Raw genomic sequence first — 14,927 nt, 5'->3', positions numbered from 1 at the left:
CAACACTGTGTCAGATTGCTATGGCCAACGAGTTTTGCAGAGTTCTTTGTATCCTTTTTTTTCCAATTTAGTCCCAGAGCTGTAAGACCTCAGATCTCAGGAGCTTTCCTATCCTGCTCACCCCAAGACTAGATAACTCCTCATCAAAGGTTTATATTCCTCATCCATTCTTTCTGTCCATTTTTAATATCTTAGTGGCAGTCACCATCAAGCTGAATGTGCTCCTCAGTTCTCTGCCTCGGTATCTCTGGTGCTTGGCCTCTTTGCCAGTTTACGTTCTCTGTCTTTCTATCCCATTCATCATTTTGTTCCTCAGTTATTTCTTACCCAGAGCAATGAGTCCAAAGAGCAATCCAAGGAGAAACAACCAGGCTAGAAGCAAACCCAGGAGCCATTTCCACCAGGTACAGCAGGAACCACAGGGACACCAGGATGGTGCTGACCCAATTGCACCCCCCACATCACCACTTCGTATTTCTGGAAGAGAGAAGGAGCAGTCTCCTGGTTAATGAAGAGTTCCTTGACTTCAGAGTTAAGAATCTCTTACAATAAGGATACCAAGTTCTAATCCATTATACAAAAGGCTAGGAAAAGAAATCTTTACACCACACTCCACACATGGTGAGTGTAATTCTAATTCCTGTGGAAGACAGGAACAGTATTTCCAAAGGGAATTCCAACAGGACACGACACCCAGTGCATTTTAAAATAACAGCTGAAAAAAACTGTCTGCTTGGGGGTCAATCTTTTGGACAGATTTGAGCCAAAAATGGCTCAATAGTCAACATGGTCTGTCTGAGCCCTCTCTTCCCCCGAAATCTGTCCTGGTAACAGGATGCAGTTGAACTGTCTGCTATCTGATTTTCTCTAGCAATAAAAGATTACTTCAACTGCCCACTCATCTAGAATCAAACCACTGGTACCAATTTCTCTGGTAGCCTCCTGAATATTTCCTCTCTCTGATGTCATTGCACAGAGATCACCCATGTCCCTCAGGAACAGTTGCTTTTTGTATATTGTGCTTTGGTGCTTCTTTCAATGAAAGTCTGAGTTGTGTCACTTACCTGCATAAGTTTCTTTGTCTCTTTTTGGCATGGATTTCAGTCCTCCTGTTTTAACAACAGTAAAAGAGATTTTACTAATCTTACTTTACATGACAAAACTTAGAGTAGGGGCTTGAAAGGGAATGGTAGTAATGGAGATGAAAGGAAAAAATTCTATTGCATCTCCACAGGGACAAACTCTTACCATTTGCATCTGATTTTAGGCCAGTATCTGCAGCATAAGAGGAAGAAAATCCCTGCTTCTCCTTCTTCAAGGTATCATCTGCAAAGGATCCTGAATAGGAATCAAATATAATTAAAAACATTACATCAGAAGTTGAACCAGGCCTATCTTCTTTCATTGGTAAAATGCATATTTTTATTGGGAAGACACAATAGCTCTGCCTGTTAAAACCAGATCTAGTTTTTTTGCTCTCAAAGCTCCTGAGCTTTGTGAAATATCCACAGCATGCTCTGGTGCTTCAAATGCAAAAGCTAGACCCAGATTGCAGCTGACATGGTTAAAGGTGAACTGCCTGCCAGAACTTCACTCTCTGCCCTCAGAATATACACATGTCCCAAAAGAAGGAAGTTACCTCCATTAAGCCCAGTGGCAGAGGCATTAAAGACTTTGCCACTGTCCTTTGTCATGACCAAGAGCTCCATCTCCTTTGCTGGGGCATTCTCCTTCTCCAGCAGCAGGAACTTGCAGTCTTTACGCAAAATGTCATCTCCTTGGGAGCTCAAGACAGTTCCTCCTGGAATATTGGTAAAAGGTGATAAAGAAGAGGAGATGAGTGTGAATTCATAACTACATGCCACACCACTTTGGTTCATTAAAATAGGTAGTCACATTGTGATTGGGGTTGCCACTACTATGAGCCCCCTGTGAGAGACACAGTGGTCCCTGAAGTTGAGAGCTGTGCACGTCACTAGGTTTCTTTAGAGATGTGTATTTCACTAGCAGGGAAGCAACTGCTACCAGGAACGGAGAACATCTGGAATTCAATCACATATGGGAGTGATTTGTTGAATGACCTCTCCACTTCTCAAACACACTTACTATGGAATCATAGAAACCCAGTCTGAGAGCGACATTTAGGGGTCAGCCCAAGATGAGGAGCTACTCTGTAAAGCACAAAGCCCTCCACATACTTGGGAGCCAGGCAGGGTTAGGAGACATTAAACTACAGTTTACTGAGGTTTGGCACAGGCCAAACAAGGTTCAAAGCCATCACTGTGGTCACTCTTGTGCCGCTAGGCATTATAAAGTATGCCTGGCATGGTGTAAAAATGTGAATTTGCACACAAATTGACACAACATAGAAAATCAAGATAACCAGAATAGTATTATTCCATTACTCTAGCAGAAACCTGGAGCAAACCTTTGTTAGAAATGTTATCATAACTTCTGTGGTCTTTACACCTATTTTTAAGCCTCATCTTTGGGAGTCCTTAGGTTACAAAACAAACTTGGTTTTCCTTACAAAAAAAAAAAAGAAAAGTAATTTATAACTCAGAGTTGCAGAAAAGAGATGGGAAAGATGAATTTCAACTGTTCAAGGACAAAGGGCACTAGAAAGACTTCAACTTCTCTCATTAAAAAACCCCTAATCTGATAACATGTGAGTCAATTCTTTTGGTTTTGAGTAGTTGAAGCTGGTACTATTGCAAAATTATGTTCAAGAGTAACCCTGCAAATGTTTTGGCTTCAAATGAAGTACGTGCTCCTCTATCCAGTTTCCTGCCTGCTGAACAGAAATAGCTGCAATTAAATAATCCATATTATCACAGGATGGGGGAGATCTGAATCAAATCAGCTCATTTGTTCATTCTTAACTTCTGACTCACTTTCTTTTCAGAAAGATACTGGTAGGAGACTTGGCTACTGACAAGTTTTGCACCTGAGTGTCACTCAGCTGGCTGAATCTCTAATTGTTTTTATTGTGATATGCATGTACAAGGCCATACCCAAGCAGCTATAAATGACACACTCACCCGCTGAGGCAGACACAGCAGTGCTTGCCGTGGTGTTGCTCTGAGAAGTGTTCTTCATCCCATATGCTGCAATGAAGAAATTCAAGAATGACAATGATGAAGGATGTCAAGGGATCTACACACACCAACCTTGGGCTGCAAACCATTTCAACAATCTTTTCTCATTCAGCATACCTAGGACAACTCAAACAATCAAGGGCTTCCCCAGCCAGCAAATCTCTAGTGCATAGGCACTGGGAGCTGTTCCTGCACATGCAAAGCAGAGGAAACATTGCTCAGTATCCCTTCATATCGCACTAAGAAGATGGTAATGAGGGATCTTCTGTCAATAAGAACTTTCTAGTCACTACAGAAAAGGTGGGAGAAGACAGCACACATTGGTGGCCCTTTCTCCAGGCTTACTTTGTTTCTGACCTGCAGAGGCTGCAGTAGCATTCTGGGTCACGGCTGAAGAGCTTGGAGACAGGTTGTTTTGAACTCCAAACACTACAAAGAAAAACATTGCAATGGCAGTTATAGGAATCCCACAGCACAGGTGGTATTCTGGCTAAAACCCAACCAAACCCAGTGATAACAATGACCTCTCCCGACAAATTTCACCAGCTGTTTGGAGGCATCACAGGCCTGACCATTTCTTCCTTAGATCACGTTGCTGTATTGATATTGTTGGCCCAGGACAGTAATGGTGACCATTTTAAAACATTATCTTGAGTTATATTACAAGGCTATTCTCATGGCTGCATGGACATTTTTGCAGGTGGGGCAGTTGGGAAAAAGTAAAATTCAGTAAACTGGCTTGGACTGACTAAGGGAAATTTAAGGAGATACCTGCACACTGTATGTGTCAAACTACTGCCCAGAGACAAGCAAACAATTTGGAAGGTAGCCCCTTTGGTGTCAGAATCACTGTATAGACTGCTCTTGTACACCCTGCTCATCATGCAGTCAGAGACCCTGCATGATGGCACTGTGCAGTGCAGACATAGCATGTGTGACTGTGAAAGGCAGAAACGTGGTTTAGTGACATTGAAGAGAGTCTGCCAGAAGCCGTGAGCCAGGTGAAGCAAAGGGAAATTACAGGGAAAACTGACAGAAAAGCAGTGGGCCTTTATGGACTAGGACATAGGAGTTCGTTTTCTAAAGCATTGCCCTGAGTTGTTCTAGGGAAGAAACAGGTTGCCCTAACAGGTGTCTTTCAATAGACAAACAATTCTCCTTGGAAAATCTCTACTTTTCCCTGCCTCCCAGACAAAAATAGACAGGAGCTAACAGCAGCTAGACTGGGCCAACTCAGAATAAACCCACCGTAACTGAATAACTGGGTGTGCAGACAAGCTGCCGACACTGAGATGAGGAACAGGAGAGAAACTGGGATATAGGCATTATTTCACTGCACATGTCTGCCAGAAATGTGTTGCTGTCGAAGTTTGAAGAGAAGAAAAGAAAAATCTGACCTGTAGAGGAAGAGCTCAGGCCCGTATTCAGAGTATGATTGCTGGGAGCCAGATTATTTGGAACACCAAAAACTGCAAAAAGAGGAAATGAAATGTTATTACTTCTTTGAAATAAGAAATCCAGTACCCAAAGGACAGTGGCACAGTCACAGAAATTAAGATTCAACTTGGAAATGCAATTACTGAAAATGCATAATTACACAGAGGAAAAATCTTGAAAACTATGACAACAAACCACCATTTTACTGAACTGACAAACGGGAAAAACTTACCTCAAACAAGTTGCAATCATGTTACAGTGAGAGAAAGCAAAACTTTCAACAGTATGCCATGATAAAGGTTTGTGTGGTTTTTCTCCAGAGATGGGAAATGCAGCATTTAAAAGTGGGCCTTACCAGGTATAAGCACACTCAACTCTTACTTATAACATTTTCAGTGTATGAGTCACTCTTACAATGGGCCAGGTAATCCAATTTAATTAGAGTCTGAAACTAATTTTTAAGGGGAATGTGAGCTTGACCTCATTGATAAAACTATCATCAAAGTTTAGCAACAGTCAGACAGTCAGGACAATAGATCCTCACAAAGAAGGATTTTCAGATACAGTCAGTGTAAAAGCAGAGAGCACCAAATTACAAAAAAAAAAAATCAGAAAAAATCAAGCATATCCCTTGCCATCTCGATTCTTCCATCATTTTAGTTCTTGCAGTGCAAAAAAAACCCAAACACTGCTTTTGACCCAGTTTCAGGGTAGAGTTACATCCTTCAAACCTAGGCAGTACAGGTTGGGATCATCCATACCTGATCCTGTGGAGTGAGACATGGCATTGATCAAGGAGGAACTGTTATGGTATCCACCAAGGGAAGACCCAGCAGGCAGAGTAGAGGACCACATGTATGAAGGGAGGGCAGTATTCAGTATGGTTGTGTCATATGTCCCTGACACTGTAAACAAACAAACACACAGAAGTGTTTTCAATGAGACCAGGCTTGTGGCTTAGCATGCACTGCAGATTTATATGGCAAACAATTTCATCTGCCTTAAATTTGAATCACCCTCGTGGAATCAACACAAAGACTCCAAGTTAATGTGGTGTAACTGACCTCAAATGTCAGCTGATTACAGCCCACCCAAATTTTAACCAATGGAATAAAGACTGACCTGGTAGCATGATCACTCACCTTCCACTAGACCAGGTTGCTCAAAGCTTCATCCAACCTGGCCTTGAACACTGGGGCATCCACAACTTCTCTAGGCAACCTGTGCTACTGCCTCACCAATCTCACAGTAAAGAATTTATTCCTAACATCTAAGCTGAACCTACTCTCTTTCAGTTTGAAGCCATTCCCCCCTGTTCTGACAGTACAGTTCCTAATGAGTTATTATCAAGTGGTGTTGCCAATAAATCCAACACTCACTGAAATTTTGTCTTCATTGCTATCTCCATCTTGCTTGGAGATAAGAGATCAAATCACTCTCAGATATATTCACTTAGAGCTTTTATCTCTGCCAGAAATATCTCTGAATTAAACCTGGTCGCGGCAGGAATGGGTTTATATTTGTGGAACTTAGACTAGTCACTAGAAAGCTACCCTATCTTGTTATGGCAACATCTGGACAGTCTTTCAGCATTCTGACCCTTTTCCCGTATTCTTGCCTCTGTCTGGAACACAGATCATGTATTCTTACCTGAATGTTCTTAGCAACTGAGTATTTTTTAGGGCAAATACTCCTTGGAATTACTGCAACATCGGTAATAGCCAAGTACCTGACTGAGAGCTCTCAGTGACCATCTTTGTCTCCACCACAGCCTTTTTTGGGATCGGGAGTGTACTTGATGGTGATCGTGTGGGGCTGCAGCTGGCCGATCGACTTCCCTTCAGCAAACGCTTCACGTCATCCAACTCTGTCCCTGGCAGGAAAAGACAAGGGTCCAGAGTCACCCAAAAGCCATTGTTTCACTGATCTGTAATCTTGCTCTGGATAAATCATTCAGTGGAATTTACCTGAGTTGTTACTTTCTGGGGGTGCCACTTAATAACAAAGCTTCAGAGGCTTGTTTCTGGGACTAAGTACTTTTACAGCCTTGCTTCTGGGACTAAGTAAAATTACATCTTTGCAAGACCACCACCCAGCCCACAGCATGCTTCCTTGTTCAGAGAGGGGAGAAAAATTAATGTTCTTGACAGGAAAAAGAGAATGACATGCTGCTATCTGTCATCATGAAGACTGGGTTCCAGAGACACTGCAGACATACCCCTAGCAGCAACATCCTCTATCTTATCCCTGATACCCCTGGAATAAAAGTCATGGCACTTACATCTGCCAGAGGGAGATGCACTCTGCAGCCGGACTCGTATTTCACTCTCTGGGAAGATAAAGAGCAGATCATGAATATGGAGTGAGATACATTTATGCCCTGGGCTGGAATGAATCTTCAGGCTGAAATGAATGCCTTCCTTCTTGCTGTTTATGATCCATCTTGCTGTCTTGCTGCTTGATCTGAGCACCGCTCATGGCCCATGTGAACTGGTTGTAAATTGGTTTGGGTGACTTTTTGTTTTGGGGTCACAGTTTGTTACTTAAAATTCCAGGGAGCTATATTTCACTCATTGAGGGCCTCTGTTGAAGTCAATACTGTTGTTATCGCCAGACATACTGAAGGCCTAATTATGCAGTCCTCAATGACACTGATATCCCCACTCAGCATAAATACTATTTTTATTGTCCTTCTGAAGAAAAAACTACAGAGCCAAAAGAAGCTTATTAAATACACAAATTCCCTATTACTTCTTGGGTAAAATTCACACTGCCATCTCTGCAATGGGCTGTATGGTTTAGTCTCTTATCATGTGCTGATTTCTCTTTTGGCTCACTGAATGTAACCAGGCCAGTTTTAAGCCAACATTATCACCAGGTACTCAACATTATTACTGACCTTTTCTGTCCAGCACAAAAGACTACAAAGTTAATGTGATTTGGTTGGGGCAACCATTTAAGCTTGCTTCCCACAAGCAAAGTAGCCAGCCAGGACATGTGATACATGCTTCTCAAGATGAAATCTGACAGCGCATGCACTATAAAAGAAACACTATCTTGGCATTCATGTGGAGAAGCTGATGGATTAGAATTATTTTCTGAAGTAATATGAGAAGCTGGACCTGATTCTCTGGTGTCTGCTCTATTATGTATGGCCTAGTTCTGATGGGAGCTCAGGTATGTAGTGTGCTAGAGGAGACTGTGACAATCTGAGGCAGAATAATTGGGAAATGTGACACTCTGCAGGAGCAGTGTGCAAGAGTATACTTTGATTTATATCCACTGCTAAAATTAACTTGGATAAAGTAACATTAGAATTTCCTCTTCAACCAACTGGGAACAGATATTATACTCTTACAAACTAATATAATCCTTCTTTCCCCAACACTGTTAATAAATTATTAGAAGAACTGAATGATTTAAACAATGTAGAGCTTTACAGTGAGCTGCCTACACAGACCACAGCAACTCCCCAATTTCCTCCCCATCTCCTTACCAGCAGCATGATATCACTTCAGGGTATGGCTTTATGGTTTGCAAGACAGATCACAGTGGGAGAAACATGACTGTAGTTACTGTAAATATGTCAGAGGCAGGTCCCAGAGTATGGATGGACTAAGTTTATTGTAGTGAACAGACAAGACAGAAGACTATGTCCTATGCCCTCAGATGTCCAGATTCCCAAGTAGATCCTCCTTTCTGACACACTCCAAACCACCATGACCTTCAACAGGGTCAATTTTCACACCAGGCTTGTTTAAACAACTGCTTACAGATAAATGGCTCACATCTGCAGTGGTGTAAATTCACGTACCTCATCTGACTGCTCTACGTGGACTGATAGATTCCAGCTAAAGAATGGGTCCATTTAACACACCTGAATTACACTGAAGAAAAAAAGAAGCTTTCTCAAAGAACAGTATCACTCACCTCGACTTTGGCTTCTCCCTCTGGTGGAGGTAGATGCTGTGAACAGCAACGAGAAAAAAGCAGTGTTAGTCTTTACTGCTTGTGACATCTCTGGAAGGTAACATACCAATCTTGCTCAGAGTGCTCAGATTCAGACAGTAACTTTTCCTGGGGCACAGCTGGGGCAATTGAACTCTTAGAGTTTTTACCAGGCTCCCTTTAGACCATAAGATACCTTGAAGAATCAGTAGCACCTTTAGCATTTCTGGACCAGCTGCTGTTTCCTTTTCTACACAGAAATGTTGTTCATAGATGGTGATCTCTCATTTCAAATAGAAAAAAGGAATCTAATAGGCCTGTTTACCCCACTGGCCAACACTGCGTGCTGTGAGACCCTGCTTCCTCTCTGAGCCAGAAAGATGGCCCGATCATAACGTTTCATTATCTTCACTGAGTAAAATCAGCAGCTCAGAGTTTGGACAGGGCAAACTCATACCTGCCACCAGTGTTCAGTGTAACTGTATGATTTGATAGCCTGTTCATATTTCCATATATTATACTTGCTGAACTCTAGAAAAGAGCAACTGGAAGAACATATCCAGCAACGGCTCAAAATCCTAAGAGTCTGTTCTTGCAGCTATTCTCCCAGTTTGGTAGAGGGTAAGGGTGGAGGGAATGCTATAAAGTATCCCATGACTGTGTTCTCCTGTCCATGTCCTATGTCATATGGGGAGCATCACAAAAGCAGTTGAGAGTAGCAGACACACAGTATGCACACTCCGTTCGAATATGTCAGCTACAGACCTGGCTGTCAGCTGTTAATGTAAGTCCCAAATAACTCCTCCAAAGTCACGGAGCTGCGCTGACTGCCCAGTACAGAGACAGCACAGGTACAGCAAGTCACAGCAATGTGCAAAAAGCCTTTGTAGTCACCAGCTCACATGACCTTGCCACAACATTCAGAGGAACAGCTCTAAAAAGAACATACCAAAATCTTTTCTGGGAAACTCAGGAGAAGAGTTGGCACTGGAGCTCCCTGCAAAGAACAGAAATGTGTTAATTAATACTTTGCACAAGATCATTAAAAGCTTTCAGAACCTGTCTTCCTGGCAACTGTCTAACCCCAGTGGGCAGCAAACATTTCCATTTTAAAAAAAGAGCTATTCAGGATCACATGAAAGAGCTGCTAATGTCTTTCAACAATATATACCACAAGTCCTTTTAGGAATGAGCATTACCATAAACAGGACTTAATAATTACAATGTGTCCCTGCTGGCTTATTTCCCAGCAAAACCACAATGAGATTCCTGTGCTGTTGGGGACATTAATGTGCATTAATGTGCCCTCAGGGTGCAATACACATGGCCTCCTTTTTGTGGCGTGTTCTGTGGTACCTTCATAAGTTGCATGGCGGTTGACATAGGTTTTCCTTTCAAATGTCGAGCCAGGTGATTTGGTGAGAGTAGAGCTGGGAGACTGGGCTTGTCTGTAGCCAGAGGATGATGATGTTGAATTCAATCTACCACTTCCACCTACAGTTAAAACAACATGCCCTCAGCAAGATAAGTCACAGTTGTGACTGTGACTGATAAGCCCTTGGCTCTACACACTGCATGCCCTGAGTCTCTGAGCTGGACAGATTTGCATTGAGACCTCACAACTAGAGAGCAGTTCACAAGATAAAGGAAAGCAGAGATGAGTCCACTTCCCTTCCAAAACAACTATCCACAGTTGCATTTAGACATGCCTTAGTTGGCCCATTTTCTGGAAGAGTGACTGAGGTGTGCATCAGGCCCAAGGCAGCCTGGAGGTGATTAGTAGCTGTTACATTTAGACGGAGGAAAGAGTTTCCCTCCTAATTCACATCAGTGCTATGGAGAAAGAACTGAGCAGCCATAGCTGTGTTCATACTCTTGTATGAAATCTAATGCTGGAGTATGGTCAGAGTGCAGCAAAAAGGGAGTCCTGTAATAAGGGGCAATCTATCCACGCTGATCAGCAGGATCAGACTGGATATTGTTTACCCATCCCTACAATAAGAGTGTATCCAACAGTGTTTTCTTGCCAACTTTCCCCTCTACAAGGATTTGTTTTGTTCTGTAATGGGGGACAGAGAGGTGAGTCAGATACCTGGCTAGGAACCTTATTATTTAGAAACTTTTGCTATGACAATCTAACAGCTGGGCAAAGAATGCTGTCAGAGAAGAATCCTGTTTTCATGGAGTAGGCAGCACATAATGATTTAGCCCGTCTAGAAAATCTGGCAGACTGTACAAAGTGCTAAAGCCATGGACACACAAACACAAGAAAACCTTTTCTAGGAAATTCTTTAATAATATTCTACCCTCAGCAAGACCAATAAAAAGATTAATCAAAACTGTCTTTAGAACAGAAATGGTCAGAAAGATTGTGATTTGCAAAAAAATGTAAGAAGGAAAATTCAATTTCTGAATGACTTCTCAGAAACAGTGGGAATGGCATTTTTTGTTGTTGTTCTCCTGAAATTAGGTTTTTCTCTGTGGAAAATGGGAATTTTGTCCTTTACTCACCCATCCTCAAACCCAACTTTAGGGAAGGAATACCTCTGCTTTGAGTATGTGTTTGCCACTTCTACTTTCACAAACCTTGTTTTCCTTACCTCTGGCTCATCCCACTTCCCTGCTCTGCATATCTCCTCAGCCCATTTATGCTGTCTTTGCCCTCTGTTTCCTCACCGTGCAATGATTTCATTCCTTACTTGAGGTCACATAGCTGCTGCCATGGGTGTAAGACCTCTTTTCCACTCCACTCCCTCCAGTGTGGGATGATGTTTTGAGCCCACTGCTGCTCCCTCCTTCTGAAAGAGATGAGCACAAAATGAGACATTCTCTCAAGGCAGAAGATAAGAATAGCAAAGACACTGTAAGACAAGTCAGGAGGGACCCAAAGCTGTCCACACACTCAGTTACAAGTACAGCTTCATGTCTGGTGAGAGATCAGAGCTGCAGGGAAGTGTCTTGGCAGAGCAGACAAGCATTCCCACTCCACACCCAGTGGAGTGGGAAAAGCAAAAAAAAAACTTTGTAAAGTTTTGCTCCCTACACAGACTGAAGGATAACCCTCTGTTAACCCTCACCATAAATGGGATGATAGTGCAATTCCTTCCCAAATCAGCTGCAGCAAGCTAATAAAGAATATGGTGGGATAAAGAGTACGGAGGATTCTTCCCTACTTGGTACTTGTACTTCCCTACAGAGGTAGAAATGACCTGTGACCTCTGATATTACCCAAAAAGATTCACTCACTGTTGTCAACTGGGTAAGATGACAGGAGAATAATACACTGCAACCCCAGCAGAGGAGGCTGCAGACTCTATATCTGGACTTAAATCCATGGAGAGTCTGGTCTACCAGTCTTAGTGGAGTATGTGGCTTTGCTTCTGATAATACCCAGACAGCTCGCCACATACTCTTCCTTCTCCACAGTAACCAGTATTTTGGGAAAGGCTTTCCTGAAAATTGCTTTTCTTTGAGTGTAAATCTTCATGCACTGAGACCTGCTGCATCCAGGGATTTATGGAAATAATGGATATAATGCAGACAAATAGCATGAGAGGTACAGAACACTGAGCAGAAGTAATGCAATGACTGAAAATTACTTACTGGGTGGCAAGGATGTCAGTCTTGTGGTTACAGTCTCTGTAATAACTGAGGGAAGAAAAGGGTGCAGATGTAATGGCATGTTAATATAGCCAAACTAGATCAATGTTCTACTTATTTGCCATGCAGGAGCATGACTCAGCCAAAGAAGATCAACTCATTTAAATAAAAGTCCCTGAAGACCACACTGCCTGGGGACTGTGGTTGCATTAGCACACAATGCTGTGTTTCTTTGCAGGTCTTTCTATCTCTAAGAATATCACTGTTATGAAAGATTTTTTCAAGATCCCTGTAAAACATGGAACTATTATTATTTCTGGGCACTTCTGAACCACAGCCATGGTGGTAACCACAAAGCCCATGGTCAGACCCCTTATTAGCTTCCTACTAGTTAATTCCCATACAGCCAGCAGGAAATTAGCCTCTGTTTTACACAAAGCCCCAAAGAGATATCTAAAGAACATGTTCTAGGCTACACAGGGAATTGATATCAGAGGTAGAAGCAGCATCCAAATGTCCACACTACTGGCTAGAAATGTTACCACAGGGCAATCATCTGGTTAAACAATCAGGCTGTGATACACATCTCCAAATGTCTGATCTCGGCCCATTCTATTCCTTATTCTGACTTCAGCAGAGAGACCAGAGTCAGAAGCAGAATTTAGTTCTAGTCCTCTTATCAGCATTCAACCCCTTACAGAACTTGCCATCCACTTCTGGGTTTTCTGGGGTGTGATATAAAAATATAAAATCTCCTCCTTACGTCTTTCAGTAACTTCTGATCCATCTTGCCTTGTTTTCTTTGTTACAGAATCCATATCATTGCCACCTGCAAGGAAAACAGAGAGACTGCACTCAAAGCTCCATGAATAGTAGGAAATGACAACAGCTCCCCACAAGTCCCACTTGCTTCCTTCAGCTGGAGAATAGACTGCTTGAAAGACATCTGTGCCAGGGAGTTTACAGTGCCCTTCCAGAGCCATATGATTATTACTAATAGACTGGCACCTACAACACTGGATACTGAAACACCAGCAGGGATTGTAAAGCCAACAGGCTTTACAATTGCCAGGTGAGACAGGGGCAATTGAAGCAAATCCACTCAGTGATTGAGTTTAAACCTGGATTTATATCCAGACTTTGTGGCACTACATTTTGGTCTCCAGCTGTGCCCCTATAAGGATTTGATGAAAACCACAAGATCCAAACAGTACTCCCACACATCTGCTCAGAGCAGGACTCAACAGTACAGGATTAGCTGTGCAGGCAGTTTCAGGAGTAAGTTACCTGCACTCTGCCAGTACTGTCAGAAAAACCTAGGCAGAGTACTGTTGATCTGTCAACAGCAATACTGCATTCTCATGGTACTTTGATCCTAAAGCCACAGCACTGATTGGACGTACCTTTAAACTAGCTATTTTTGGCAGCAAGGAACTTGGGTAGGAAGTGCTTTATCTTGCTTTACAGGCAGAGCAGTGACAGTTTGAGGACCCTGTCTGTGGCTTTGGGATCTGATCTAATTTAATGCCAGCTCAGGTCAGTCTACAAAGTGTTGGAATCAATGCTGTGAATACTGTGTACACTCTTTTTCATGACTTAGACCCCTTTCTAGTCAAAATTATAATCTCTAGTAGAGGTATGACTGTCTGCTAAGGCAGAAATACCACAAGAAAATGTGATTGTGGAAAAGAAACATCATCAAGAAGAGAAAACACTTCTGTCAGAAGGAACCATACAATTGCTCACTCCTAGTCTCTCTAAGATAACATTTCATCTTGTGCAGCCACAAACCATGAGAAGAGATTTTAATTTACACACAAGCTTGCAATAGGGTAAAACCCTTCACTACATTTGAAGTCTCCCCTTTAAAGGTCCAGCTGTAGCAAAACCTACACACTTAAAAGGCTGAGTCTAAAAAAAAAGCTTTGGGTGAAATTCCTTCCAAGTTTTAAAGCTCATCTTGAGGCAGAACCCAAGACTGTGCCCCCCAGTACAGCTACCATTTGAGTTTGATCCTCACGATTCCACTTAACTCTCCTGGAAAGTGTAGCCCCCCCTGACGTTACGCTTGTACTGCCCAGGTATAAATAATGACACAGGGCAGGATGCAGCAGAGAATCTGCAGGAATATCTGACGTTTGGATTCAATTTTGTCTTTGCCCACAACTGCTATTCCCAGAGCTGAACAGGAACAGTTTGAGTGTAGAAGGCACACTGCCAGCCAAGCCAGTTTAGCCTCCTATGACAAACTCAGCTGAACTTTGCAGAGAACAACACAGTGCCCACAGCCCTCACTCTGCACTGCTGACCCTGAGCTTGTCTAAACAGCCCTATAAATGGGGTTCCTGAGGACACATCCAAGTCCTTACACAACCGTGGCAGCAGCAGGATGCTGCTCAATCCTCACAGTGCTTGTTAACACTGTGGACTTCCAGGGGATGATCCAGCGCGTTGATTCCAAGACATATGCAAGACTGCAACTATATGCACTAGGAGAGTTTCTCCTCCAGCAGGATGACAGTTTCCTGCAAGGTAAGGGTTCCTCCAAGGAAAGGCAATATCTTGGCTACTCTTCCTTTCTACATCAACACTGGAAGCATCTTTCAAGCCCTCTCCATAAAAAAAGATGCTGGAAGCTTTTATCTAGATTTCAGCACCGTTGGCTTTGTCAGTGTTTTTGGCAAGGAACACAGTTTTGTATTTGGAAACTGGTTTTCTACTGCTTTGTAGCCCCAGAACTCCACTTCCTCTCTGCTACTGGGAGGTGTTGTTGGTCATGGATGCTGGAAGAGGCCAGCACCACCATGTAGTGAATGTATCTTCTGCATTATTGCCTTCTCTTGA

The 14,927-nt window shown here is 42.7% G+C and overlaps 1 protein-coding gene across 1 annotated transcript in view; it reads right to left on the bottom strand.

Moving 5' to 3' along the window:
- The window catches only part of COL17A1 (collagen type XVII alpha 1 chain), a 61,738-nt gene that overhangs the window by 22,284 nt on the left and 24,527 nt on the right, over positions 1–14,927 (bottom strand). Inside the window, exons 2-17 of the mRNA XM_027738592.2 lie at positions 12,847–12,912; positions 12,087–12,131; positions 11,183–11,281; positions 9,840–9,977; positions 9,433–9,480; positions 8,466–8,501; positions 6,817–6,864; positions 6,265–6,408; positions 5,297–5,440; positions 4,496–4,567; positions 3,456–3,527; positions 3,042–3,107; positions 1,640–1,801; positions 1,249–1,338; positions 1,065–1,109; positions 328–477 (exon numbers count right to left, since the gene is read on the bottom strand). Coding sequence (XP_027594393.1) covers positions 328–477; positions 1,065–1,109; positions 1,249–1,338; positions 1,640–1,801; positions 3,042–3,107; positions 3,456–3,527; positions 4,496–4,567; positions 5,297–5,440; positions 6,265–6,408; positions 6,817–6,864; positions 8,466–8,501; positions 9,433–9,480; positions 9,840–9,977; positions 11,183–11,281; positions 12,087–12,131; positions 12,847–12,901 — 1,414 coding nt within the window. The 5' untranslated portion in view covers positions 12,902–12,912. The remainder of the gene's footprint in view (positions 1–327; positions 478–1,064; positions 1,110–1,248; positions 1,339–1,639; positions 1,802–3,041; positions 3,108–3,455; positions 3,528–4,495; positions 4,568–5,296; positions 5,441–6,264; positions 6,409–6,816; positions 6,865–8,465; positions 8,502–9,432; positions 9,481–9,839; positions 9,978–11,182; positions 11,282–12,086; positions 12,132–12,846; positions 12,913–14,927) is intronic.

This window comes from Pipra filicauda, unplaced genomic scaffold, assembly GCF_003945595.2.
Source record: "Pipra filicauda isolate LSUMZ 115617 unplaced genomic scaffold, ASM394559v2 scaffold85_size2586006_pilon, whole genome shotgun sequence".
Classification (NCBI taxonomy): domain Eukaryota; kingdom Metazoa; phylum Chordata; class Aves; order Passeriformes; family Pipridae; genus Pipra; species Pipra filicauda.
This window is presented reverse-complemented; position numbering and strand designations above follow the sequence as displayed.